Source organism: Nomia melanderi, chromosome 1 (assembly GCF_051020985.1).
Source record: "Nomia melanderi isolate GNS246 chromosome 1, iyNomMela1, whole genome shotgun sequence".
Classification (NCBI taxonomy): Eukaryota; Metazoa; Arthropoda; class Insecta; order Hymenoptera; family Halictidae; genus Nomia; species Nomia melanderi.
The window spans coordinates 33,736,952-33,764,307 of NC_134999.1; the positions used below are offsets into that span (position 1 = coordinate 33,736,952).

The following is a 27,356-nucleotide window of genomic DNA, read 5'->3' on the forward strand; positions in this document are numbered from 1 at the left end:
CATCGCGTCCCGATCGAGCTGATTACACACACGACACCGGGCGCGTCCCGCGACAACGTCGCAACCGGGCGGCCGCTGTAGCGTCCTCGAGGCAACCGCAGTGCAGTCGCAGTTTCAATGGGCCACGCCAATTAATGCGAAGTGCCGTTCGAACTGCCGATGGCTCGCGTTAATGGCGTCTCAGCCCGGCCGCCGAGTACCAATTATCGATACTAAAGGTCGAATTAAAATCACGTGTCGCCGGAGAACCTCTTCCCTTCCCGGCTTTTAAACCATCGCCGGACCATGAGAACCTATTTCCTCGACCCCGTTCACGGCACTTCGAATGGCTACCTTTGCGCGCTACATTTAGAGTCCCTTTCGGTTCGGATTCTCTTTGTTCCCCGGGATAATCCTGGAAAGAGGAGCGCTATACTTAGCCACTCGCGTGATAGACGTTTAACCCAGATGCGCCTAGCCGGCTTTCGTTAATCTCGTTCCGCGGATTTCTCGTACGTTATCGATGACTCGCGTCCATCGGTTAGAGACGACGTTGTTTCGCAGGTAGAACGATGACGAGAATCTTCCGGACGTCCGGAGCTAATATCGGCCGCTCGCCCGCGCGCACGAGTCGGTCCTTCGTCTTCGTTACTTTATCTTTCCTCGGAGTTTTTATGCACGACGGTATATCTTGCTCCGCGCTGGACAGGGGTGAACGAGTTTCCCGTTGAGGATTTATCGCGGACGCTGCCCCGAGTCGAAATTCCCGGACAGAAGGAACGGGCGAGCGGGCGGAGCGGCGTACGTGGGAAATTGGCGACGGGATCTCGGCAACGAACAGCAGATTCCGGGCTTGCCTCGCGGCACGCGCGCACACGTTCGTTACAAACTCGCGCTCGCTTATGAATAATTACTCCGGGAGCCTGGAAAACTGTTAACCGAGTACAATGCCGCGCTAACTATCGAACAAGTTTAATTATCGAGCGCGCCCGTGGCTCGAACAGGCGCAGCCGGCGCGCGGCCGGCTCCATCCCGAAATTGGCCGACCGTGGACGCTCCGAGTCCGAGCTGGATATCCGTTGCTAATCAGTGTCGCCTTCACGGGAAACGGATGGCCCGTGGACATCGGGAGATCACTCCTATCCGGACGTTGATCAGCGCCTCGTTTCACGATAGCCGTCGCTTCTGTTCGTCTAGATCGTTGCGTGGGCGGATTCGGAACACCGAACGGCGTGCGTAGGGTCCAGAATAGCCCGGGCAACTGTTATCAGTTGGGAAACGAAGGGAAACTGGGCGTGGATACGCGGGGTGGGTCGTAAATCTTGGCACGGTGCGGCGGGGTACGTTATGTCTCGGAATCAGTGAAACTGTTGAGCTATTCTTTCACTGGAAATGAGCTCCAAACACGAATCGAGGGTGTGCATTCGCTAGATCTCAAGTGAAAGGTTATTGTGTTAGGTGTCGGAGGAAGTTCGCGTAGGTTCTCCAATTGAAATTTAAACGTGGAGAACGTTTTTGTCAGATGACATTATTTTATCGATGTGACTTGCTGATACCGATTTCGTTCGTTGAACTAGTGAAGTACTGATTGAGATCGAACCGAGGTTCATTGTTATCGAGAGAACCGCATGAACGTTGTCCAGTACCTAACGCAAAATATTCTGGATTACTTTACCGTGTCTCGGTTTATTCTGGAACACCCTGTGTTTGGGGAAGGAGACTCTAGACGGAGAGGGAACGTTCTGGGCACAGGAATTTACGGACGGTCTGCGGAGAGGGAAGCGAAAGGGACACGGCACGTGTGTACGTGTTCCTTGTCCTGGAAAACTGAGCTCGATGTTTGGAGCGAGGACAGGGAGCGTCCGGGACGTTGGGAATTCTAGGTTTTACGAGGGTTATCTCAAAGTAACATTAGGAACTAGTATTTTTCAAAGTTAAAGAAGACATTTACGGCAGAGTTATCCCATCGTCGCTTTAATATCGCGTTCGTTACCAGAAACGTATATCTGCAATCAATGTTTCATATTCTGTGAAAAGAAGCGTAAATTACATTTATGTATAAATTCATCTAATATTCTAACGTACGATATAGCATAGAAGAAGTTGCAATGATTTTCCTTCTTGATCATTCTCTGTATTCTGCGAAGACAATGTCTTATTTAACACGTTAAATGCCATGTCATTTCGACACCTGTAAATTGCTAGAAAGTAATTGTAACATATAACGTAACCAGTGTCGAATAAAAGCGTTTAATAACCTAAATAAGTCGACAACTTAACGTCAGAATTACGATGCCGAACAATCGACAATTGCTTCTATTCATCGTTGCTACGAAAGAATTGCTGTTCTGTTAATAAATTTCTGCAACCGCGGAGACTTATTGAAAGAAATACCGCTTAACGAGCCAAGCAACAGACGTTACCAAAGAGCCGGTTCCCATTCTTCGATCTTCTTGCCAGAGATTCGAACGCAGCGCGCCCCTCAGAAGTATCACGAGCGTGGAACAAAGGTATCCGCCGCGGAAACACGCCGAGGATGATAAAGCAACGTTAAATGGCCTTGGAAAAGATTTGCCCGTCGCTTTAAGGGCGGTAATGACCGTGAACGTCGCCTGCGACGGAGCAGACGGGTAAACCGTGGGCTTAGGGGCCGCGCGATCCGTCGAACACGGCCGTTAACGTTCCCCGTCCGGCGACGAAAGTAATCTCGCGCGGCGGTCGACGGATTCCCCGGTAGGAAATGAAATTACACGGGCAATGCAGAAACACCGGGTTCCTTTTTCTGTTGCAGAAGCGGTTCACTCTCCCGGGAGGCGAGGCGCAGCGAGAATGAGCGAGAACGGGCGACACTCGGCTCGCCGCTAACGAACACCGCCAGGATCGTTTTCTACGCCGGTGAAATTGAACCGGGAGCACAGGAGAAAAAGGGCTTGCGTGCGGCGGCTGCGCGGGAGGGGCCGGAAGACGGACGAGGGAAAACAAGCTCCCCAACCCCTCGGAATTTCTTCGCTCGGCCTTAATCCACTCGCGGGAGAAATCATCGGCGACCCCGCTCGAAAGTTCTGAAGCGTTCGGTTCGCCGAAGACTGGTCCGGATAACCAGCGCAGTTTAAGTTAGCCCGTTTCGGTTCCCGGAGACGTTTCCCGGGTATAGGAGCTAATAAAACCAGCCAGCAGAGTTCACGGACCCGCGTCGTACGAGGAGTTTACGGGGCTAGAGCCGCGCGGCGTAAACTCGGCCGCGTACGGTCCTCGTCGATTGGCCGGTAGGGATGTCCGCGGATCCAATTAAACGTCCGCGTTTGATGGTGCCGTCTTGAGTGGTTCGTTCTCCGGGAATTCGCTCTTCCGGTCGCGTGTTACGGTCGCTGTAGGAAGACATGCGAGGAGAGGAGCGGTTCCGCGTCTGTTCCGCGTCCCAACCAACTGGATTTCAGCTCCGTTTCCGAGGTTGCCCGAGGCTGTTGGAAGGGTCGTCGCGCTGTGGACGGGTTTAAGTTCTCGATCGAAACGGTGACGCCGGTTTCCGAGGGGATCGCGAACCGGGGGATCGATGAGCTTGCGATAGCCGCGATTGGGATCGTCACGGAATCGCGGTAACGGGTTTGCGGTCGCGCGATAGTCACGAATCTTCGTCCAGGTGGTGATATGCGAAGATAGGGCGACGATGACGAGCGAGCTGTACGCGACCAAGGTCGAAAACTCGACCGGCACGATGAATCTCGTATCAACGATATCCTCGTCGCCGTCCAGCGCGGTCGCAGCGGCGATCAGCGCTGGCACAGCTATTCCCACTAATCCGTCCACGACAGTAACGGGTGGAGCCGCGGTCACCGGCACCGCTAAGCCCGACCATCACATCTACAACACGACCGGCGACCTCGTGGAACACGACGAGCTCGATCACAGTAAGTAATAAGAGGCCCCGGGGCACGGTTAACGCGCGTTACACCGGTCAAAGCCGGCCCTAATGGGACTGCATTAGGCCGTGCTCGCATGGAAACGCCACTCGTCGATCATCTCGATTGTCTCTCCGCTCCGGCCGGGCTCGAAAGAGCTCCGGGATCCTCCGGACGATCGTTCCTCCTCGAATCTCCGATAGCGTCGCTGTTGATTTACGAGCAGGCCGCCGACCTTTAGAATACGATTTTCATTTCTCTATCAATGGCTTCCGGAGGATTCGAAATAATGTGAAAAGGAATGGGATTCAATGAAAGGTCTCTGTCTCGTTCTCGGTAATATAATTCCGTGGTCTATTCACGGGTCGCTTCGAGGCAGACTCCGAGTCACTTAGGTATCTCGCGGATCATTTTTGTATACAGCGCCTCGGCTGCTCGGTTGGAATCAGTAGCTTTATTCTTCGAGGGGAGGAAGATTTCTGTGACGTTTCGCCGAGAGAAATTACGCTTGAAATTTACAGAACGACTCGCTCTTGCGCGGCGCAACGAGCCGTCTCGCTCGTTCGAAAACAGTTTTCACGGTTTGCGCCGGCGGCGAACCGCGTTTTCAACGAGTTAGCCGCGTGAAACGCAATCCACGGAGCTCGGTTTTTCCGGTGAGGGCGTTTATTTCCTGTCCGATCGATTTCTCGTTTGGAATATGCCCGACGGCCGGGACACCCGCGATTCGCCCTCGGACTTGGGCTGCCGTTACGCTGGACGCCTATTGGAATGGACTGGTTTCGACGAATAAGCGTCTGATGATCGCTTCATTATTAACCCTTTACACTCGAATGCGTTTCAATGGAGATATTCAATATTCCTTAGCGAAGCTTAAACTCTACACCTGCGATAGATTCGCGATGAGAATTTTAAACCGAATTTCAAAAACCTAAGTGTCACTCATTTCTTTTAAATATTAATCAAATATTACTTTCATATTATCAATCGTTAGCCTTTGGAGTAAACGTAGATATAACCGTCAAAAATATTTCTTTTTCTAATCAACGATTAACTAATCAGTCACCTCTCACGTGCAAAGGGTTGAACATGAAAGTTGCACACGAAACACGTATCCATGGCAATCGCATTTTTATTCGCCGTTCTCGCTCGAAGATTCGGAATTTCTTTTCATCTGGCAAGCCCGTTTCATCGGGCATCAAGAGGATTTTCGGAATTGGTCTAAACGCTGCCGGTTCCATCCGTCCCGTCCACTCCCGGTGTCCCGGCGAGCTACCCACGGATTTTCAGATTTACCCTCGTTTCCCCCTTCCGGCCGTCGACGCGCGAAACCGTCCCCGGGCGTCGCTTAATCCTCCCCGTTCTACGAATTTATTACTGCAACGTTCCTCGACTTGTTTACCGATCGCAAAAAATATCCTTTCCGGTGCGCCACGGCTGTCCGCTGAAATTCGCCGGCGATCGAGCGATAAAAAACGTCCCGAGTTAGCCAGTTTTATAGCGTTCCATGCGAAAGAGCTCGCTCTTCGATCGGCGGCGGAGCAGCGGGCTCCCGTCGCCGGTTCTTTTCTCTCATGAAAATCGATAGTATCGCGGTTTACACTAGTTCCCGATGCATTGTATGACTCGTTCCCCCGGCAGGTAATTGATAATTGCCCGATAACGGTGCGATATGGGTCAGGCAGCTCGATCGATCGTGTCTTCGGGCGGACTCGGCCCCATCGATCGTCTAATTGCCGACTCGCCGGCGATACTCGTTAAAAACGTACGCGAGCCGCTTCGATCGCGTTTAAGTCACGCGCTAATAACGCTCGGGACGTGCGGTTTTTACGGGATGCTGTGTCGATCGGCTCGGATAACCCTTTATCAGGAGGGCCGGCATCCCCTTGGCTCCCGTCCGGGCGAAATCTTCCCATCGTGGTCCTTGTTCGAAGCCGGCCGACTGCGACACCGCCGGAATACTAATCGCAACGCTGCGGTCTAGCGAAGTCGGATCGATACCATATCCGTGCGGCAACGGCCGCGTGATGTACGACGGAATTCGCCCCGCTCCCGATTCACAAGCTTTTTTGTCGTTAGATATTCATGCTCGTCGCGGGCTGCTCGCGCCCGGCCGGCTTTTTTGCAATATTTATGAGGACCGGCTATCAGCGCGAGAGGAGAGACACCGGAAGGAACTGGAGGAAGGGATGTTCTCGCGATCAAACGCCGGCCCCTCTCTTTCCTTTTTCACAAACTTAACCCGGCTGGCACAGTTTCAGAATAGTCCGCGGTATTTCGCCGGCGGATCTGGAAAATCGAGCGCGATATTTTTAACCGGAAGCTCCGTGAATTATTCAAATAGCTTACCTGCTCCTCTCGGAGAGCCCCTTTATCCATCGTATCACCGGCCAGCCTCTATCGCCCATTACTTCGACCGGGGACAACTGACGGTCTTCGACTCCGCCATAAAGTTCCTCAGGACGTCCAGGATCTCCATTCTTGCCCTGGTCGCGAACGGTCGTCTCAGTTTCCTCAAACAACGGGACACGATCGCCGCGAACGATTCGTCGGAATCGCTTTCGCAGCTGCTGGGCACGGTATCGGGCGATCCACGAGTCTCGCGTCTTCCCTGCAGCGACACGACGGACATTGATGGCTTCCTATCAACCTGGAACACGTATCAACCCTTTCGCTCCACGGAAACGGGGGCGAGACACGATGCGTCCTCTTTACCCGTCTCGCGAGAGTGATCACTATCCCAGATTAAATCCCGACCGAAAGGGTTGATTCGCCTCTCGGCGTAATTGATCAACCTGTCCGGTCCCCGGTGACGCGTCTCTAGCAGGCACGACCCCATGGTGTTCCGGTTTTTCGCTGGAACCACGGACAGCCGGACACGTGCTGTCCGATGGGAGCCTCTCCAGCCTGTTCCTCTCGCGGGCGATCCTGCCGCAGGACAGAGGACAGGTCCCGAACCGAGCCTTGACCTCCGGCGTCGAAACCGCGGGGGAGCTGATCGAATTCATGGCGCCGGGAGCTCGGGAGGACTGTCCGTCGCAGTCGCAGACGGTGTCCCTCGTCATAGGGCAGTCCGAGTGGTAGCAATTGGCGGGATCCGGGGGAGGATCATGGTCGTCCGTTTCCCAGGGATCGGCGGTCGGGCCTGCGTTCTGCGGGCCGCGGCGGGAAATCGGATTTAACGGTCGCTCGTAAATTTCGGGGGCCGGGGGATAATAGCGCGGAAATTGCGCGGAATAGGAAATCTATTTTTAAATATTTACGGGCGGGGCTTTACGCCGCCGCCGCCGCCTTTATGCGCGGGGCGCCGAGCCAAACGCGCTCGTACGTCGCCGTTAAGCCAGCTTCAAAAATTCCCTCGCCCCCTCGCGTCGCGCGGCTAGACAAGCTTTACGAGCTACCGTTCCCGGAGTTTCCCCCGCCGTTAGACGAAACAGATTATAAAAATGCACTTAGCCACCCCCAGCTTCCGATTCCCTTGTTCCGCCCCCGGGAACGCCGGAGACGTCCTCGAGAGAAGGGACTCCCCGGCTGAGACTGCACGGCCGTTTTACACGTCGTCAGAGGCGGTAACTGTTTATTCCGTAACGACTGGATACACGAGCGTGGAGTACAGCGTGAAACCACGGCTCCGCTGTCCCCTTACTTTCCTTTTTCACGGATAAAGTAAAGCATCCGAGCGCGACATCCATTTTCGTACCGATTCTCCCCGTGTACGACGTCTATCGCGCATAACGATCGTAAAACGCTTGTTTAGTCGAGGTTTTACTCGAGAGAGGAGAAACGCGATGTATGGAGCACGTGTAAAACGTCTGCGCAAAGTCTTCGGGCTGGAGGAGCGTCAGGCATCGTCGACGTTAACGGTAGCTAACGAATTTATCGGTACGGACGTGCAATTCCAGTGACTCGTCGTAGTCCAGGTACGGGTAGAGGAATCGATGCAGATCGTAGAACCAGGGGAACGAGGTCTCGTGGCAGTAGCCGCTCGCCTCGGCTTCCAGCAGCTTCTTCAGCTCGTCTACGTACAGCCGGCGCATCTCGCGGAGCCTCAAGACGACCTCGATCAGGCTCAACCCCGGTAGCTTCATCGCCCTGCGAATTTTCTTGTACGCCCGGTACCTCCGCTCGCTGTCCAGATAATGTCGCGCGTCCTTCTTCCACAGGCAACTCGATTTTTCGTAGAGCAACGCCAGCTGCCAGAAATGATAATGCACCCATTGCTCGTGCCCCATGGCACCGAGACACTCGCTCGTTTCGCGTACGAGCCCGGCGTATCGATCAGTTTATCATTCTCCTCTCGCGCGATAAAAGTGGCTGCGACGATGGATCACTTCCTTCCGGTTGCATCGTCGACGGCGGCGACGTCGCGGGGTGGTTTGGTGTGCTCGGAGATCGGTGTTAGTCGCTGAAACGTTTTATCGATTCCTCGGTAAACGTTCGCGTTAAACTTTCTTGATGCAGTTTGCGAATATCGTCGAATGGAAGTGTCTTCCCTTTGTCGGCGAATTGAGTAGGTTAGCGAGGAGAGCGTGGAGCTTAATTGTACTCGATAATGGAAGAAGGGGGACGGTGGAAGTTACTTTGAAACGGATCTCATCGCCGTCCTCGTCGTCGTCGTCGTCGGCGTCGTCGTTGTCTTCTAAAAGGGTTTTTCGTTGTAATTGGGTCGTAATCCGGTAACGCGGCCGAGGCGGACCGCGGACACGTTCACGTTCGTTACACCGGTCGGTTCTACTTCGAGTATTTTGATCGGTGGCATCGATATGCGACGGTGGCAACGACCTGAACGGAATTTCCGAGCGTAGGCTGGCTTTTTGAAGTTCGCTATTTCAACGGCCAATCGCGTACCGCCGCGTTCACGAATTTACGATATTCGCCCCGCAGCCGCGGGACACGCGGCAATTTCGAAAGTAACGCAACCCTCGCGTTTTGCAGGTATACTCGCCGGTTTCTCAGATATACAGACGGTTTTTCTAGCGTGTATCTCGACGCTGCTGCCGCTGATCGTCGCGCTGGGAATTGCCTTCGGCGTCAGGTAAGATGAATACAGTTACCTTGCGACTTGCACCGTACGCGCCCCGCGGAAGCGGCGCCGTGCAAATTTCTCCCTCACGAGCCCCGACCGCGAGCAGCTTGTTTCTGTCTTATTTTCGGGCGAATTCCTTATTCACCGCACCGAGGGAGACCGGAGAGAAATTGTTCGAATAACTTTCGCGTTCAACATATTAGAAGAATTCTATTTCTTTCCATCGGAGCGCTTAAGATAAGGAAATCGCTTTTGCGGCTCGTGCCGCGAGAAGCGAGGCTGAATTACTCGAGTTTAACGGAGACGATATTTTCCCGGGGAAACGCGGGGAATGAATGGTAGCATGCGCGGATAAGTTGCTCAGACTCTCCGAGGGGTTGATTTCATTTCGGGAATGCACGCTCGAGCTACCGGAATTATTTTAATAATGAACTACGGCCGGTTGCGCTGCACAATTTCGTGGACGGTAGTTTATTCGCTACGTTCCCGCGGTCCACCGTGGAGAAATTTAGATAGTTTGTGCCGTTTCTGCCCCTTCCCCCCCCCCGCGCCGTATCATCGGGGCCACGCGAGTGCGCCGTCAAAAGACAGAAACGAGATTCACCTCTAACCGGGCAAACACCAGCTCGGGAAGACCGTTAAGTCAGCGAATAAGTTAACGGTACCGGGACAGTCGCGTTATATCTGCGAAACAGGACGACACGCACGCTGTTACCTCGCGAAAGCGAAAGCCCCGGACGTTGATTAATGAAGCAATTAAAGGCTAAGTCGGCCCTCGCGAGCGACTCGATCACTGTCGAACCTACTCGCGACAATAACGCCCACCGTCTGCAGGGAACACGTGGCCTGATCGATTGCCGTCACAGATCCCGATCGCGGGGGTGTTAGGTTTAATAACGGCTATGCTTAAAACGCTCCGGCTGTTTTTAAATGGCTTTCTTCCATTCCCGCGCGATCATTCCAAAATATACGTTCTAGTTTTATCACTCACGTTTCCGAGAAATATGGTAACCTAAAATGGAACACCTGGTTCGAGAAGCTTGGCAAAACGAGAGACATTTTTTCCAATGAAACCTGCATAGAAATGCGAAGAAATTAATAAACATTCGTGCACTGATCGATAATGATGCAAAAAGTCGAATGTCTTGAAACAGTGAAAAATGTAAATAAAGTCAAAAGTAGCGATCAGAAAAATGGCTCCTGGTGGAATACTTAGGCAATTTGTAAACGAAACTCATCTTAGTCGCGAGAAATGAATATTCATGAAATTAAAAAAGATAAATATACGGAGTAGCCACTTGAATTTATATTATGTTAGTTCCACTATTTACTTCTTTTAGAAAGTTTCATACTACCAAGCACAAGAATGCTTCTCGTTCAATAACAAATTCTTAACGAATATCTCATTATTAAGACGATTGTTTTCTATCGCTAATCAACAGTTTCCCATGGTAACTGACTCAACAAGCTATTCATTTTTCGAAATATCCTGATCTTCCAGCCAGTTCCACATTCGGCGTCGTTGCCCTACGAAGATATTTCTATCGGAAATGGTTAAGCCACGAATAAGAGCACAGTCGTCGGGCACGTCCGTTCTCCGAGGTTTAATCGCGACATTTCTCTCCGGAATCGTTGCGATTCCCAGCGAGAATATAAAACTCCGAGTTTCCCGGATCCCTTGATCCAGAGAAATTAACTCCGGCCTAAGTCGTCGCGCCGTTAATTTCGTCCTCGCGATAAAAACCCATAGTGTCCCGCGGATCGGGGACTCGGAAATTTTCGCGGCGGCCGACCGGAGCCCGGTAATCCCGCGTTATTGCAGGAACCGTGGCGGCCGATCGAGGATTACGTCGGTTCGTTCGCGAGAAACGGGAACAATTTATTCGACAATCGTCGAACCGCCTCCGGAGGTGCGCGGAATTATCCGGTGGCCCGCGACGAAGAAGAGCGTGTCGTTTCGGCGGAATAATTGGCGCGGCTCGCTCGCGCGGGGAATCCGTGCGCCCAGAAATTACTGCTAATTAAAACGCGACCGTGTCGTTGATTCGTCGAGCGCCGGGGTCGAGTCGCTAAGGGCCGATTCATTTTTAACCGTTTCAATTTCCTCGCAGTTTCCGCGCTGCTTAACTGCACTCGCCGCGAAGAATTACCCTTTCGCGACCCGAGATACTTCCTTTCGTCGCTTTAATCCCCGCGATTTGTTTCTCGCGAGAGAATTTTTCCGCTCCCTGGAGAGTTTCGCAGCACGTAACGCTCCTTTCCGTTTCGCAGGCACGTGTGGAGGAAATATCGGAACAGACGGGTCAGTTCGAGCCGATTGCCCTGGTACAAGTGTATCTGCTACCGAGACAATACCACGGAATCCTTGCATCATCGGCCCCACTCCGGAAGCACGACCATTCAGTTCGCATCGAGGGTCCTCTCTGCACAAGACGTGAGTACATTCTTCTCGCCAAACGAAACGGACGCTTTTACGATGGACACTACGTGCAGACGACCTAGATAGGTAAACTTCAGGAATCTCTTTGTTAATGACTATTAAGTAAACTCTTTTGAATTTTTCTTGGCGAACAACTGTAACTTTCTGGTTTAGATTTATTATTTTTCTATGGCAAAATGTTACAAAATGACGCAGATGTTCGCTAGCTTCGGGATTCTTTTCTGCAAAACATCCCTTGCTGATTCGATTGAAAACTGAGAAGACAATAATCGTTATTCAATTCTTCATAAACATCCGAAGCTAACTTTTCGTAGTACGAACAAGTTTCTGCACTTGAAATGCTTGCCGTTTCCTCGATAACTAATATTTCGAAAAGTTCCTAAAGTTTCCCTATAGTTAGAACGCCTCTAAGTGGTGTGCACCCTCATCCGGCCATTGTCGGCTTCCCCTTCTAGGTAACACGGTTGAAACGCAAAGCGATGCCCCCGGTTCCGTAACGGAACCGCGAAAAGCATCCTCCCACCGTTATTTTAACTTCCCGGAACAAGCCTTCGTTATCAGAATTATATTCGAACATTGTCCCGTCCTCCGTCGATCATGCCGCCCCGATTCACGTGGAAGTTATCGATGCCAGAGGCATCGCTCCCCATTGAAGCCGCCGGGAGGAACACGAGGAGCGCGCCGGTTTCGCGGGGCCGTCAGGGTTTAGGTCAGTGAACACGTAGCTCGGGGAGGTGTGTCCCTGGCGCGTTCGGAAATCGATTCCCCGTCGATAATTCGGTGGCGGCCAATGTTAATTCTGACCGGGCGGAACGCGCATAAATAAAACGGACGGGTCCGCTCGAAAATCGAGTGCCGCGCGTCGTCGAGCGTGGAAAACGGAATTTTCGCGCCCCAGTTGCCCCGAGCCTCGTCCGCGCCGGTCCCGCGACACTCCCCGAGTTCTCCAGGCGACGAAACGAGCGTCTATTTCGCATTTCGTTCTCCTTTTTCCCTTTTCCGTTGCCGTGTTTTGTCTCCTTTGCGCCGACGCGGCGGGCCAGCTCCTCGCGGTCGGGACTGCGACAAATGCAGCGTTAAATCGTCCAAGGTCCCCGGCGCGGACGGCCGACACCTGAAAAGAGCCGGCCACGAAGAAAAAGTTAGCTCGCTGGAAATCCGCTTACCCGTCGCCACCGGGCTCCGGCTGCGGCAGCCCCCGTTGCACTCGCGCGTTCTTAATCCCCGGTCCTCGCGAATCAAAATCCTTCCTCCCCCCGGCTCCCCAGCCCCGGCCGGTCGTCCGTCCGGGAATTACTTTCACACGGGACGTCGTGAAAGTGGCAAGTTCGCGCGAGCTGCGCGGCTCTCCCGCGGACCCGTCGCCGGCGTCCTGGTAGCCGACGGAGAGGACGAGGCCGCGGGGCGAACGTCGCTGGAGAGAGACAATGAACGGCCCCATGGAAATCGGTTGTCCGACCGACGGCCGCGACACGCTGCAACAATGCGCGGCCCCTCTACACTGTTTTTCCATTATGCGGCATTACCGGCGGCCAACGGGGACGTTTTTACCTTTTATTCACTGCCGGCTTCCAGCCGACGCGAAATTTCGTTTTTCTTCCCCGTCGGGCTTCACGCATCGATCCGGCCGCGGGATGAGAGGCCGGGACACGGCGAGGGGGGAACGCGGAGGGAGCGTTGCTCGCAGTTACCTCGGAATCCCTTCCGGTTTGTCCTTATTATTCCGGTTGAACGTGCGCGGGGAACCGACGCGATTATGCCAGAACTTTCCGCGGCCGCGCAATTATCCTCGATTTAGCCGGTGGTCTGGTATCTCCAAGAAAACACTCGAGGGAAAGGGGTCGGTCCTGGGGCGAAGCAAATCCCCAGGGAGACCGCCGGCTGTACGGTGTCCCGAGTTTTTGGCGATTCACGGTGCCTCGAACGGAACGTTCGTTCGTCGCTGCGAGAATCGGACACCTGTGCAGTCGTGTCTCTGCAGCTATCGACACGGGAAGAAGGATTCTCTCCGCGTTCGCGGCGTCGGGGGAGGATATTATCATCTACCGAGCAGGTTCAATATTTGATTCAATCACCCGACGTTTCAACGGCGTTTGATTCAATAATCGCGCTAGAATTAGTTTGACGGACAGGTTAATAAGCGCATTCGAACGGCTTGAAAGGCGGGAGTACGATGTTTAAATCAGATTGCGCCCGACTGCAACGGTCCCATCTACCGCTTCGTTCGGTTGGTCTTCGCTTCTCAGGCGTCGCCGGTCCCGCTGGATCGAAGCGTTGTCTCCGTTCCGAACCAGCGTTCGAGCGACAGACGTTCGTTACACGGGGAAAATCTTTTCCGTTCGATCGGACCGGCCGAGGATTCTTCTCACGTTCTTAAGATGCTCAAAGATTCTCGAATGACTCGCGGGCAGAAATTCTTTCGCTATCGGAGCATTCGGATGGAACTGTGAGAGTACCGTTACGCCCGCGTTAGCCCACGGAATCGACGGACACGCCTAAGGGAACGTTTACAGCGGAGCTGCAATAAATATATACTTTCGTTTTATAACGGACGCTTACACGATAATAATTCTTCTCGGAGATCGTACTATCACTCGACTTTTACCAACACCGAAGCCACACTGTCGCAGCTCTCCGAAACGAAGATACTTCATCCGCCTCCGTGAATTTTAGGCATTCGCGATGAGAAAGTGGACAAAAGTAAATCGACGTTCAATCTTTGAACGAGTCGCTCAGAAGCCAACGCGGTCCATGAAGCAGCAATCGAGAAAATTAATATTTTATTAATGAAAGTTATTACACAGTACATTCAAAAGCTATAAAAGAACGAAGAAACGAGTAATAACTAGAAACGATATTATTCCATCAAAATTGACATAAATCAGAAAATATCGAAAGATCGGCTTAACCGGCTTCCGAGCGGTTCAAATGTCAATATAAAAAAGTTTAGAAGAGAATATTGCTTTTTAATACTCAAGGTCGCGTTAACTGTCGAAACGTCGCGATAAATTTTCGATTTCACAACGTTATATCTGACGTTACGGCGAATCGGAGATACCATTACCGTAAGCCTTTAAATAACGCCGAAATGATTTCGACCACGGAAAGCGGACATCTGGACCATTGTGCCGCTAGCCGGAGAGGGACAGCGCTGCATCAGCATCTATCGACTGTAGCCGCGAGTTCCGTTGGTTCGTTCCGAGTCGAGCGGGCGAGGGCCGCTATCGGACACCGATCGAACATGCAAAAGCGGCGAGCGAGCGGCGCGAGATCGGAAGCAAAATCTATCGCGGCCACGGGCCGGCTGCAGCCTCGGTTTTTAACGATGAACGTGTCGCTCGTCGGCCGCTGCTGCCGCCCCGCGTGTCCCTGCATCGACTTCGAGCCCGAACAATGTAGGTCAAACGAGCGACTTGCAGGTACGGGCCTCGCGCCGCTGAACACCCGGCTCGAGTTCAACTTTACGAGCGCGTTCCACCCTTTTACGACGACTTTTCATGCCCGCGACACCCCGCCCCGCCCCATCCCGTCCGCCGGTCGATTTTAAACATTCATGCCCGCATCCCCCTTTTTTTCTGGCCCGCCGACCGCAGACTCGCGGATTTTGAATCGGGACTAACTGGGGAACCCCGGCGAGATTGTCGAAAATTGCGATCGCGAGACTCGCGATGCCGAGAGACAATAGGTCTCTTTTATTTTTTCTCTTCTCTTTTTTGTTCAGAAACTTGTTACTCCGCCGGGAAAAAGGCGACCGCCAATTACGAGTTACGTGGCTCATCGGAGCAGTCGTGCGTGACTCACGGGGCCCGAGGAACGTCGATGTTAACCCGTTAACCGGGGAACACGGGTTAACTCGCCATTTGTATTCAATTGGGAGTCGCAGTAATTTTTCAATTTCTTATTTATCCAGCTCGTGTGTGCCGCGAATAAATGGAGCGTTAACCCGTGTTGTACCCGGGATATTATTTACCGTGGATCCGCCGAGGGGAATTTCTAATTCGAACGATGGTGCATTCGCGATCATCCGATACGATTCGGCATCGTGCAACTGAGAACAGACTGTCCGTGGAATTACTCGCTCGCTTTAAATTCGATACGCGCGTTTATAGCCGGGAAATTACCCGATCGGCGAGCTGAACGGCAACAGTTACGCCTCGCAATGAAAGTTTCGCGAACGCTTCGAGGGAGCCGCCCGGTGGTTTGATAAATGAAATCTCTATTGAAAAACTACAGGGAACCAGCGGGGGAGGGGGGTATTTCTATTTGCTAGGAAACTTTGATCGTCGTCGGAGGGATGGGCACGCAAAAATAGCTGGCCCGTTGGGAACGGGACGCGTGTAGGCGAGCTTGTGTCTGTGAATGACGTTTAGTGCTCGTTACCGTCCCGCCTAGAAATGCGCGAATGGTTGCTCGACTGGACGCGTTCCGCGTAGCCGATGGAATTACGAAGCGGCGGGGGGAATTAAAAATATAAAACAGTCGATGTTGTTTGCCCTCGTTTTTTTTCCCATCCGGTATCGAATGACGAAATATGGTGGATCGTGAGAGAAGCAGGTGGCCCGGATTCCGTCCGGTTCCATGAATTTTCGCGGAAAAGCTCTCGTTACGCGTTACAGGGGCAGACAGGCGTTCAACGCTGGAACAATCGCAGTGAAATTAATTATTCCCTCGTAAAAATGATGAAAATGCGGTTATCGAGAATTCATTCCACTTGTGCTTCAGTTTGGGTATGCCTGCCGTTAATTCGTTCAAGGATTCCCAGGAAAATAGCTGTACCTTTTTGATAACTGTGGAAAAAGAAATTCGAAATGGATCATTTTGACTTATCCGGTAGATATAGCGTTACTTCTGTCGATCATTCGGTACAGGGTGTACACCTGTTTTCTGCATTAAACTAGCCGACGCGAATTCACTTAGGTTTTAGTTTGGGTATGCCTGCAATCAATTCATCCAACGATTTGCAGGGAAATGATCGTGCCTTTCCGGCATCTATAATCAAAGGAGCTAGAAATAGCTCATTTCGACTCATCCAGCAGCTCTAATGTTATTTCTATCGATCATTCGGTGATACGGTGCATCAAACGAGCGCGAATCCGCTCATGTTTTAGTTAGGGTATGCCCACAATCAATTCACCCAACGTTTTGCATGAAAATAGCCGCCCGGTACCTATGAAAAACAAACTAAAAGTAGGTAATTTCAACTCATCCGGCAGGTCTAGTATTAATTCTACCAATAATTCGATGGCACGGTGCATAAAACAAGCACGAATCCACTGACGTTTCAGTTAGGGTATGCCTACAATCAATTCACCGAACGGTTTGCATGAAAATAGCCGGCCGGTACCTATAAAAAACAAACTAAATATGGGTCATTTTGAGTCATCCGGCAGGTCTAGTGTTAATTCTATCGACCGTTCGGTGACACGGTGCACCGTTCCCGATTTGTGCATCGAGCGAGCGCGCGCTGCGCGGGAACGTTCAAGTCGGTCTGAAAATACCAAGAGCGGCTTGTTCCAACGGCAGTCAGCGGCAGTGACCTGATTTTAATATCACGCGTGCTCGATAGCAGTCATCGCGCTTAGACGAGTCCGCCGAGAGGAGAGGCCGCCCCTGCACTCTCTTTCCTCTCCCCGTCTACGCTCCGCTCTCTTCTCCAGTCGATCTCTGTTCGCTTACCTCGCGTCGCTTTCCTCTCCGCGTAGGCTCGGCTCGGCTCGGCTCGTCGCGACGCGACGCGACGCTTAATCGCGACGCTCAGCGACTTGGAATCTAAAGCCACTCTTCGTTTTCTGCGTTGCCACGGACAATCTAGTTCAACCGTTTCCTCCCTCGCGGCCCCCGGGCTCTTTACGGTTTAACGAGTGCACGCTGCGCGATGCATCGCCGGTACTTCGAATATAACAAGTGGAGGAGCCGCGGGTTTCGCTCGGGAATTGTTGCGGTCCGGCCTGCAACGCATTTTACTTCGATCCCCGGGATTCGAGTCGGTTAGCGGTCAGCGGTAACCACTCTGCCTCCCCATGTGAACTTTTCCATAGAAATTCTGGGGGTGTAAACCCCAAACAACTTCGAATAATTGTTTATTAACCCTTTGCGGACGAGGATTCTTTGAAATGTACGAAACCTTCAACAGACGAAGCTAAATTATATATTAATCGCTTAAATAATAGCAGAAACAGAAATTATATGCTAATCTGCTGCTGTTCGAGTAATTAAATCTGCCTGCGACTTAGTCTTCCAAATATGAACGTTTCATCTAGCCGAAATATCGACATTTGTTCGCAAAGGGTTAAAAATAAAACCGTATATCTGCTGTTGTTGGATATTATTGCTTGGAAACTCTGCTTGCTTCAAAAAGGAAAGGTGGGGATGTATTCGCTGATTTATAGAAATCTTAGAAGTAAACAATGTTCCCATTGGCGGTTGAAATTGGTGAATTTGTCGTTGGCCGGTTTTTGAAATGGGATTTTCTCGTTGATGAGTGGGCGTAAGTACATTATTCTCGGACGCTCACGTGACTGTGCACCTGGTGAAAAGGGGTTCATAGGTTAAACGGTCTTAGACTGCGTTCGAAACTTTCCGACGCGTGTTACATGACTTTGCGAGAAACCACAGCCTATTCTGCTGGAAGTATAGTCATGTCAGTACACAAAAATTTGAAAAAGACTTTATACATGTTGTGACTGCTGTCGTATTATAAACTTTCTTCGATGTATCTTAGAACTTTCGCCAATGAGATCCCTCGAAGAATATTTCGAAAACCGCTGCTTGAATACGGTCTGAGTCTCTAACAGCAGGAGTTCACCGGAATAACTAATAGAAACGTGCTCGTTCAGCTGCCACCCTACAAAAACACTCCAAATAACCGTGGAATCTTCTTTCTCCCCTGCAAAGCCAACGAGAGTTGGCAATCGCTAACTCCATAAACGTTCCGTTCAATTACAGCAGCAAATATTTCAGCGGATCGAGAAGTTCCAGCGAAAGACGCCGCGCGTCAGAAGGAACGTCTAGGTAAAGGTCGTACGCTGTACGCGCATTCAACGGCCTCTGAAAGGGAGCTCGTGCAGCGGCGAACTTCGCGGAAAGTAAAAAGACCCGTAGGAAATGACTGCGAGCGGAGTTCTTGATTTTCCGTGTCATTCGACGCGGGACGCGTTGCTCGCTCGCATTCGGGGTCAAGGAAAATGCGGTCCAGCGGCTGTAGCGAGGATTTCGACGCAGCCTTTTCTCCTCCCACGACGGTGTTCTCCAGTGTTCGGTGGGCGCACCTGCGCGAACAACGGGCCCGCGGGTCGTCGAAGGAAAAGGCGGTGAGAAAGAAAGGCGGGAGGAAAAGACTGGCTCCCGACCGAGAGGTGTTTCTCGTTTAAACGACGAGGGAAGCTTTTCGAAGGAAATGAAATTACTGTGGAAGCGGCGAGTGCGCCGCGAAAAGGTGCGTTTCAGGGACAAGCATTAATTCGTCGTGTTCCCTCCGTCGACTCGTCCCGTTTCTGCTCTACGTTCACGCTTCGACGTTTCCAGCGCGGGCTCCGTGCAGCTTTGAGCCGCGATCCAGCACGATAAACGGTCCCGACAAGACGTTCACGCTACAACGATGTTTCGCGCACGCAAAAACTTCTGCAACCTTTATCGGCGATCGCTTCCGTCACGCCATCGACGTGCCACTCTTCGAGCCGAAGTTTCGGCCGACGATCGATCCGGCCACGAAAAACGTGCTGATAATTAAGGAGCCGGACCGATGAGATGCAACGCTTCGTCATGACGCGTGACCCTACCCTTCTCGGAGTCTACCGAAAAACATTAACGCGCACAGACCCTGGAAGTTGCTCTCGAGGCCCTGTCAATGTTGCGGTTGTCGCGTGGTCTTCCTCGCTCGCCATTAACCCCTTGACCGCTCTCGAATTTCTCTCGAATTTCTTTCGGAATTTCGAACTCTTCTAACAGTCGACGACAATGACAGTTCGTTAGATACAGATTGATTACAAGGAAACTAAGGAACAGAGAAAGGAACTCTAAAGACGCGTTGTCAGGAGAAATAGGTGACCTCGTCCGTAACGCGTTAACCCCTTGAACTGAAGAGACTAGTGCTTTCATCGCGAAACTGGATTTCGAGAATTATTCTCCAAGTATCCTGCAACTAAAATGATTTTCTTACTTGCATCAAGAAGTTTAATTAAAGCTGCACCTCAATTTTCATTAAAACACTCGTGTCCACAAAGTTGCGACGGAATTAACCAGCGTAAGCAGGAACGTCTAATTCAAAATAAATCGTTGGACGAGCGGTTAAGCATTCTTTAGTACTCCATTCGCCTGATTATCAACGGAAAACTGAATTCATCCGTCGAATCCTTTTTACGAGCAAAGAGTCGCGATACTCGCCCGAAATTCGAGGAAGCTCAACCTTCCTCCCGAATCCTCGTTCGAACGGAAGCCATTCCGGGTTCCAAAAGAGCACTGCAGTTGGGTCTCCATCGACAGATCACAATTCCTCGCGAGCCCCTTAAAAAGCGGAACGGAGGGACATCGTTCGCGACTCGCATGCGGCGAACCACAAAAGTCGAGCGGCGCAGCGGAGTACTTTGTCCGCCCCCTTTGCCACCGTTTGCCCGCCCAGCGGAGACCCGTAGGGCATAAGGGCGCCCTGTGCATTGGCGTCGGCGACCAGTTGGCCACGATTCCTGTGATCTTGACTTTCGACGGGAGCAAGGTAGGCGAGTCATCGCCGTCGGGGCGGGGTTCCTTTGTCGACGGACGAGACGTGCCAATATTTGCCCCGCCGCGCCGCGCAGTTTCGCGTTCTTCCGCTAAACGATCGGAATTCCTTTTTTTCCGATCACCCGGAATGACGCACGGAAAGCGCAGCTCGCCTCGGAGTTGCTCACCTGTCCCAGAATTTCGCTATTTTAACAATGCCCTGGACCACCGGGTGAAAAAGATCAGACGTTTCCCTGGTAAAAGGATCTGGGTGACCTACACACGCCGAAAAACGATCATTAAGAGAACGCCCTATTTACGATACCACTTCTTTTCAAGCTATTCAAAAGGTGTTCCGAAATGGTTCTCGCATCATTAAACCCGAAGGAGGCGCTCAGGCTGTGCAGTAAAGCCTGACCGTAAAGTGGTCGCGGGTTAATTTGAATATCTAGGTATAGAAAAGCTTGGCCGGGACCGCAGATCGGTGAACGGGTGTCGTTCGGGAATAGCATGCGCCGCTGAAAGTGTCGCTCGCAGCGCGTCGCTCGCGTACCATGATCCATCGGATCGCGGGCAATGCGTGCCAGATGTCGGGGCGAGGTGCACCGCCGCCGCGCCCACCCCAAATTCAGGGGCCGTGTGTGCGCGCACCACCGGCGCACCGCCGTCGCTCGTGCGCTCGGGTTACTAAGCCAGCTTGCACGCTCATTATCTAGCCAGGGGCTTTTTTGTAATCGGAAACTTTGCGGAGCCTGAGGTTAGGCGAGATCGCGTGCAAATAGGAGCACGCCGGCCGTGTACGCGCTGTCGTTCCACGGGGATCGACCCGGCTAATAAGTCGTCGTTTGAATCTCAGCTTCGAATTCGATATGTTCGGAACGTCTCTCCGTGCTGGCTGATTGAATAACTTTCGCTTTCGATGCTTTCAAGCTTTTAAAGATGAATTCTCGGTGAAACGAAATTCTCAGAAGTGGAATACCGAGTTACGAATGACTTGATTACTAACATGTTCGTGGATAGTATTCATTTTAACGAAATACTTGGAGGTCTAATGCTCCGATGATTAACACTAGGTTTACGGAACCCGTCAATTTCACGGATATTGAATTTTTTAAACATTATTTAGTAATAGTTTAAGTTGATCTTGATTGAATTATGCGAATACGCATTGCGATACTCTGGTTGTGAAGCTACAATTCTCGCGATTTATATAAACGAACACGTAGTTCTCCAGGAACAATAGAATGAATGTCCGTAAATCCAGTGTTAAAGTGCATAGTAATTTCAAGAAGTTAAGGATATACAAAGTGAAATGATAAAATTGATTCTTACAGCGTGCATGTAATTTGTGCTACAATGAGAATGAATACGTTTCCTTCCGCGAGCGTGTTAAGCAGCGAGAGATCGGGAAACGGTGTCCTTTTTCGTAATATTTGTCACGCGGACGTGTTTGAAGCGATTCAAAGTCTTGATAATCCGTCACTAGACGCGCCCGTCTACCGGCGGTGTTTCGAGCGTCACAGTAAATTGCATAAGCCTCGTCGTCGCGCGCTAATTCGTCCGGCCTTTGTCCTCGGATTTCGTCCGCCGCGGTGCGACGCATAATTGTCCGTAAACCGTACAGCCCGATAATCCCCTCTAGCCGTTTTAATGCCGGTAAATGTTCATTCAACGGCCGCGGTTCTATCCGACGGCCTGGCTTTGCGCGTACAGCCCGTTATTTCCTTCGCGATCTAAGAGGGATTTCAATTTTTGATCCGCGCCGGGCCCCAGGACCGGCTTACACGCTCCGGTTTCGCGCAGGAACCCTTGGGAACGCCACGAGTTTCCCAAACGCGCGGTTCAATTTCGTAGATTCGATTTACATGTCGGAAACTCGGGGCTTCGGGTACGGGGGATCGATTACGCGGCCAGTTCGATCGGCTATCCGCGTTTTAACGAGGGAAGCTGCGCGGGTATTGAATTAACCAGTTATCTGCTGCGACCTCTTTGAACAGCGTGTACCTTATTCTGCTATGTGCACGTGTTCGTATTCACGAATAATTTTTTCAACGGTTTTCGTTCGAGTGATAGGTATCGGATCGATCGTTTGGAAAATGAATATTCACACGTTAAGGATCATGTCGGTGACTGATGCTTCTGAATGAGAAAACGATCGTAACATACAAGATAAATGTGAAATGAAAATGTTTAATAACGTAGCTAAGTTGATAATAGTATAACGCGAATATTGTGGCGTTCATAATTATTCCTGCTTTTCCTTGCTACATACGGAAAACTCTACGACTAAGATTTTCGTGACGGTTAACGTGTTAGCCAGTTAGCTGTCTCTCGATGAGTATACTCGTAAGACGACGTAAAGCCTTGTCATTTCTTCGTGATAAGTATCCTCGTTAAAAACAGAGAACTAGTTAATTTGGAAGAAATCTCGGTTGGAAGTTAGAGGGTTTGAATCAGGTGGGATCAGGAACTAACGTGAGAGGAATAAAGGGTTCCCCTTTCGCGAGGGCAATTACGGGCTCTCTGCGACCGATCCAAGGATTCTCCTAGGAAATTCATGCCCGCGTAAACGCCGCGACTCGTTGGAATTCGCGATAGATAGCGGTGATTCAGACCCCGGGACAATGTATCTACCTAAGCATTCCCGAGAATGCCTCGGTTGATGCATGGCGGCCATTAAGTTCCCGTTTGATAGTTTAATCACGGGCCAGCCCCGGTTGTTCTTACCCGTTCGACCCAGTTTAACCTTTCAAACGCTAATCCGCGATTCCGAGGCTGCGAACGGATATCCCGGGATACGGCTCGAACTCCGGCGGAGTTCATCGCGCGCCTCCGAGTTTCACTTTTCGCGTCTTTCGACCAACGGCGAATTGCCTGATCGATTGTGGAACTCCTCCCCGGGGTTTCACTGTTGCACTCGTCACTTTCAGGGGAAGGGGGGAGAACTTCCCCCACCGGCACTTCCAGGAAACTCATTTATCCGACGACAACCATGCAAATCACACTCGAACCTCGGATCCAATCACTTTAAGCTCGGCCGAGGGGAGAGAGCATTCCACTTCGAAGCACTCTGGATCGTCCTCTATTTTTCACCGGTACGCGCTCCCCCGGGATTCCCGAAATTCCGACGAACGGAGCCGCGCGGAGAATCTCGCGACAGGCGTCCCCGCGATCGCCGAGATTTCGGGACGCGCCGCGATAAAAGATTAGACCACCCGGCCGTGCATAGTGGCCCGCGGATGGAAGGCGAGGAGGTTCAGCGCGGTAGGTGTTCGGGAGTTGCACTTTAATCTCGCAAATGATGCGAAGACACGGCTCGCTAGCCGCGCTCGTAGATCCCGGATAAAGAACGGCCGCCTTTCGACTTGTTTAACGCCACGTCGCTCTAGGCGGAACGATTTTCCGGCTAGGGGAAACTGGAGCGTCGAGGAAACTCGGGACGATACTCGAACCGATTGAATTCCGCGGCGGATGGGAGAGTCTTCAGAGAAGAGAGATCACGGCCTGCTCCTAGCCGAAGAATTTAGGCTGGCGCACGCTTAACGGCGCGGTGAACGGCACGGGACCAATGTCAACGCGTTGATCCTCTTGAGCTAGGTGTCTAGCCGATAGCAGCTCTCGACGAGATTTCGATTAGCTTCCTGGGAAACTTTTCAAGAGCAACTCGCGATAGCTTTACTTTCGAAAGGACACGCTGCTTTACACTTAGTTCGAATGGGATCTGTCTAAAAAAAGTATTAACACTTTAGCGTCGCGAGTACTGTAAGCAGATCACTTGATGGTCGAGGACTTCCGTTGATCAATCTTCATTTTCACTCTTATCTCGACTCTTCTTCATTCTTACTATCTTCCAACAGTAATCTACTGTACGTGAACAGTTATAACCAATGAAAACTCTAGAATTGTAAATCAGAACACTTTTAAAGTTATCTACGAAGCGCAGGTGATCATCTTCGTTAGAACTATCCAAGCAACAAAGTAACTGAATAAACGTTGACCTGGTGTCGTTCAGGTGCAATTAACCATGCGCCAGGCCTCTCGCGGGTCGAAGATCGCACGGGACACGGTCGCGAGTTATGCTAACAATGAGCGGGTCCGCACCGCTCGCGATCCAATTTTCCACGTGCTCCGGGAGCGTATCGCCACCGGCGTAAGCGGTTTACGGTGCCGGGCATGTCATAGCGTGGCCACCTGTCTAAATGCAATTGCGGATCACCGGCGGCGGCATCCGCGCGCCGACACGGTCCGTTGAATAATTTTACGATCCCCGGGATGGGCACCGGCGAGGTTTATAAAGCACCGCACAGCGAGCTGCTCCCGGCCTCTCCGGGTAGGTATCGTCCGATTCGCTATCACGGATCGCAGACGCGAACGGCACAGCAATATTAACCGCGCAGGACGCGACGGGCCGGTCGGGAATGGATTCGAAAACGTTCACGCGGAAGGAGTGCTCGCCGAACGGTGTTCCGTCGCCAGAGGAGCATCTTTCACGCCGCGAGAGGAAACTCGGGACGACGATGACAACGACGACGACGACGACGTAATCCGGGAAAAATGGGGTATAATGTTTCCCCCGATAAGAACCGCTTTTTCGGGCCCGTCGACGACGGTATTCGGTTAAGTTTCGCCGTGCAATAAATCGCCCGTCGATCGGCCGATCGCGCCCACCCCTCGCGTTCATCCCTCGGAATTATAATGCGACAGCACGCCTCGCGATAAATCATGCCGCCGAAATATAAATCTCCTCCTACGGGGTCCCAGCGTTTAATCGATTCCCGCGGAAATTTCTTCGCGGATAACGGCGGCGCGCGGCCATCTGATAAATCGCGGGCCGCGCGTAACGATCGGGAAAAATCCTGCGGACGATAAACATATCGCTGGGCCGTGAATGATCGCGGACGCTGCACGGTCACCGACGCGCACTTCGTCACCGGCCGACACACACAACACCGCCGACGGCGGCAGTCATTTATCCGAAGGGATACGCCGCGAAGAGTGACGCGACGCGACGCGGCGCGACGCCCAGGATCCCGGTGATACGGCAAATTGAATTTCCTTCCGCTGGCCAGCCGTAAGGGGACGACCTCCTCGACGTTTCCCGAGCGCCAATGGTGCGTGCCCGATCCCGGACATGGTAATTGAATTTCCACGAAATCCGATGGCTGCCGCGGGGGTGGAACCGCGCGACGACACCGTCCGAGATATCCCGAGTTTCCTAACGGCCACCTTTCCGTCGGGCTTTAATCGAGAGACGTGTTTGTCGACCGAGCTCCTTCTCCTTCGATTCCGTTCGATCGTTTCCGGTAATCGCCGCGGAATTCGTGGTCCGAGCTAAACGGCACCGTGGAAATCTTGACGGCGACGCGGCGCGACTTTGAATTTTCCCTTTCGCAGCTCCTAGCCTCGAGCGCCTCCGCGGATTTTGTGCTTCGCGTCGTTCGGCGATCACGATTTTCCTCCTGGAAAACGTACTCTCGAACAATCGCCTTGGGATCTGGAGTTGCCAGACGATCGCCGGGCCTCCGGGTTCCCTCGAAATTCCCGAGCAGAGTTTCCCGATCGACAGGTGTAAATGTTTTCAATCGCAGATGAGAAGTCTTGATCACGTTCCGTGCTCCCCGAAACCTCCGGAATCGATGTTCCTCCGAGCAAACTGCGAGCAGCCTCCCGACGCTCCAAGTTTTCCAGATGGCCACGCTTTTCCGACAACAAGATCGCGTTCCGGCCGCGGGAATCTCATTTTCTCGAGCGCGACGATGTCCCGGGTGCCGGGTCGAAGAAGTTGGCAGAAAAAGAGCGGTCGTCCTCGAGGCCGGAGGGCACACTTTCACCGGATCGATTTTCCGCGAGGATTTTCCGGCGCGATCCTCGGCTACGCCGATCCAACTATTTTCCAGCAATAGTGTAAGCGGCGAGGCTTGTCTATGTCGGCCGCTAGTTGCTCGCGTAGCACTCGAGGGTGGGGGGTTGACGCGCGCCTTCTTAAAGCTTTGCGGTTTTTTCAAAACCGGCGCGTCTCCCCCACTCCGGCGGTTCGTTGCCCCCACCAGCAGCAATCGAGCTCCGTTGCTCGCTCGGCTCGCGCTATTTTCCTCTCGATCTCCTCGGCGCATTCGCTCGCGTCGCGGCTCGCTCGTCTCTCTCCATCCTCCCTTATCTCTCTCCCCCGAGTGTCCTCTTTCTCCGTCCCGCCGGCGCGCTCTCCTCCGTTCCTCCTCTGCCCCCTCCGCTCGCCAGGCCGTTCGCTGCACGGCCGTTCCTCGCCGCACGCCTCTAGCATGCCTCTTTTTCCGACGCGCGATCGCCTGCATCGGGAGAGGCACGGCCGGCTCTCTCGCCGCGAATCTCTCGACCTTTAACGCCGGGCCGGATTCAATCTTTTCCTATCCAATCGAATTTCCATGACCCGTATTCCTTATTCAAGAACGACCGGCTATTTTCGGGGGAAATTTACGACACGCACGGCCGCGTTATCGCCGCCACGGATTTCGCGGGGAATCGCAAGGCTGATGTTCTTTACGAGCATGAATAATTTATGTCCTAGCGCGGAGGCGATGTTGTCGCAACGCTTAGCGATCGGTTTCTGCCTCCGACGATCCCCGCGAGATTCGCGGATCGGCCCTCGCGTCCGAATTCCGCGGCGGAATTCACTGCTACCTCAACTCGAAGCATCCGAAGAAGATAGTCCCTTCTTCGTCCGCTTCTTCCATCGCCGCGCAATTCGTTAGAAAACTTCTCCGTACCCCACGGTCTAAGATTCTCCTCTCGATCGCAATTTCCCGAGCGCAACTTCCACGGAGTACGCTCCTGCGGAGGGAGAGGCAGCGTCGCCGGCTAACTGTAACGTAAATAGGGGTAATTATTTCCGCTGTCAGGATCTCTTCCGCGGAGGAATCACGCGAGCGTGATTCACGAAAACCCGAGGGACCATCCAGCGAAGTCGCAGGAGCCACGCGAAAATTACGAGAATCGATCGCGCGGTTAGAAATCGGGAAACGATTCCTCGCGACGTTGATCCTCCCGAATCCTGTCGGTCGTTTATCGCTCCGCATTCTCCCGGAGCAACAGAGGAGCATCGTCGGTGACGTAAACTCGTAGGACGCGGCGTTCAGGATCGATAGGCTCCTTCGGAAAACACTTGCCAACCTGCCGGGCGTGTTTTACGACAACGTCTGGTCGCATGCCAGAACGCGTTCGAGTTTTCTCCTCGAGTGTCGGCCGAAGAGGAGCCGGGATCGCCTATTCGCGGAGGGTCTCGCGTTGCCTCGATCGCGGAGCATCGAAATGGAGAACCGCGGACCGGCAACGGATGATT

General features: G+C 52.5%; 2 protein-coding genes across 3 annotated transcripts in view; one reads left to right on the forward strand and one right to left on the reverse strand.

The window, feature by feature from the left end:
• Positions 1–27,356, forward strand: part of LOC116432128 (uncharacterized) — a 79,414-nt gene that overhangs the window by 16,668 nt on the left and 35,390 nt on the right. Inside the window, exons 2-4 of one of the 2 annotated variants that reach the window (XM_031988516.2) lie at positions 2,771–3,887; positions 8,814–8,913; positions 11,176–11,338. In XM_031988516.2, the coding sequence (XP_031844376.1) occupies positions 3,647–3,887; positions 8,814–8,913; positions 11,176–11,338 (504 nt within the window). In that variant the 5' untranslated portion in view covers positions 2,771–3,646. The remainder of the gene's footprint in view (positions 1–2,770; positions 3,888–8,813; positions 8,914–11,175; positions 11,339–27,356) is intronic. The other variant, XM_031988517.2, reaches the window with a different exon arrangement.
• LOC143175184 (uncharacterized) lies at positions 6,286–8,110 on the reverse strand. The gene is made up of 3 exons (XM_076373006.1): positions 7,769–8,110; positions 6,674–7,030; positions 6,286–6,528 (listed from the first exon to the last, which is right to left on the reverse strand). The coding sequence occupies exons 1-3, from the start codon at positions 8,108–8,110 to the stop codon at positions 6,286–6,288; spliced, it is 942 nt and encodes a 313-aa protein (XP_076229121.1).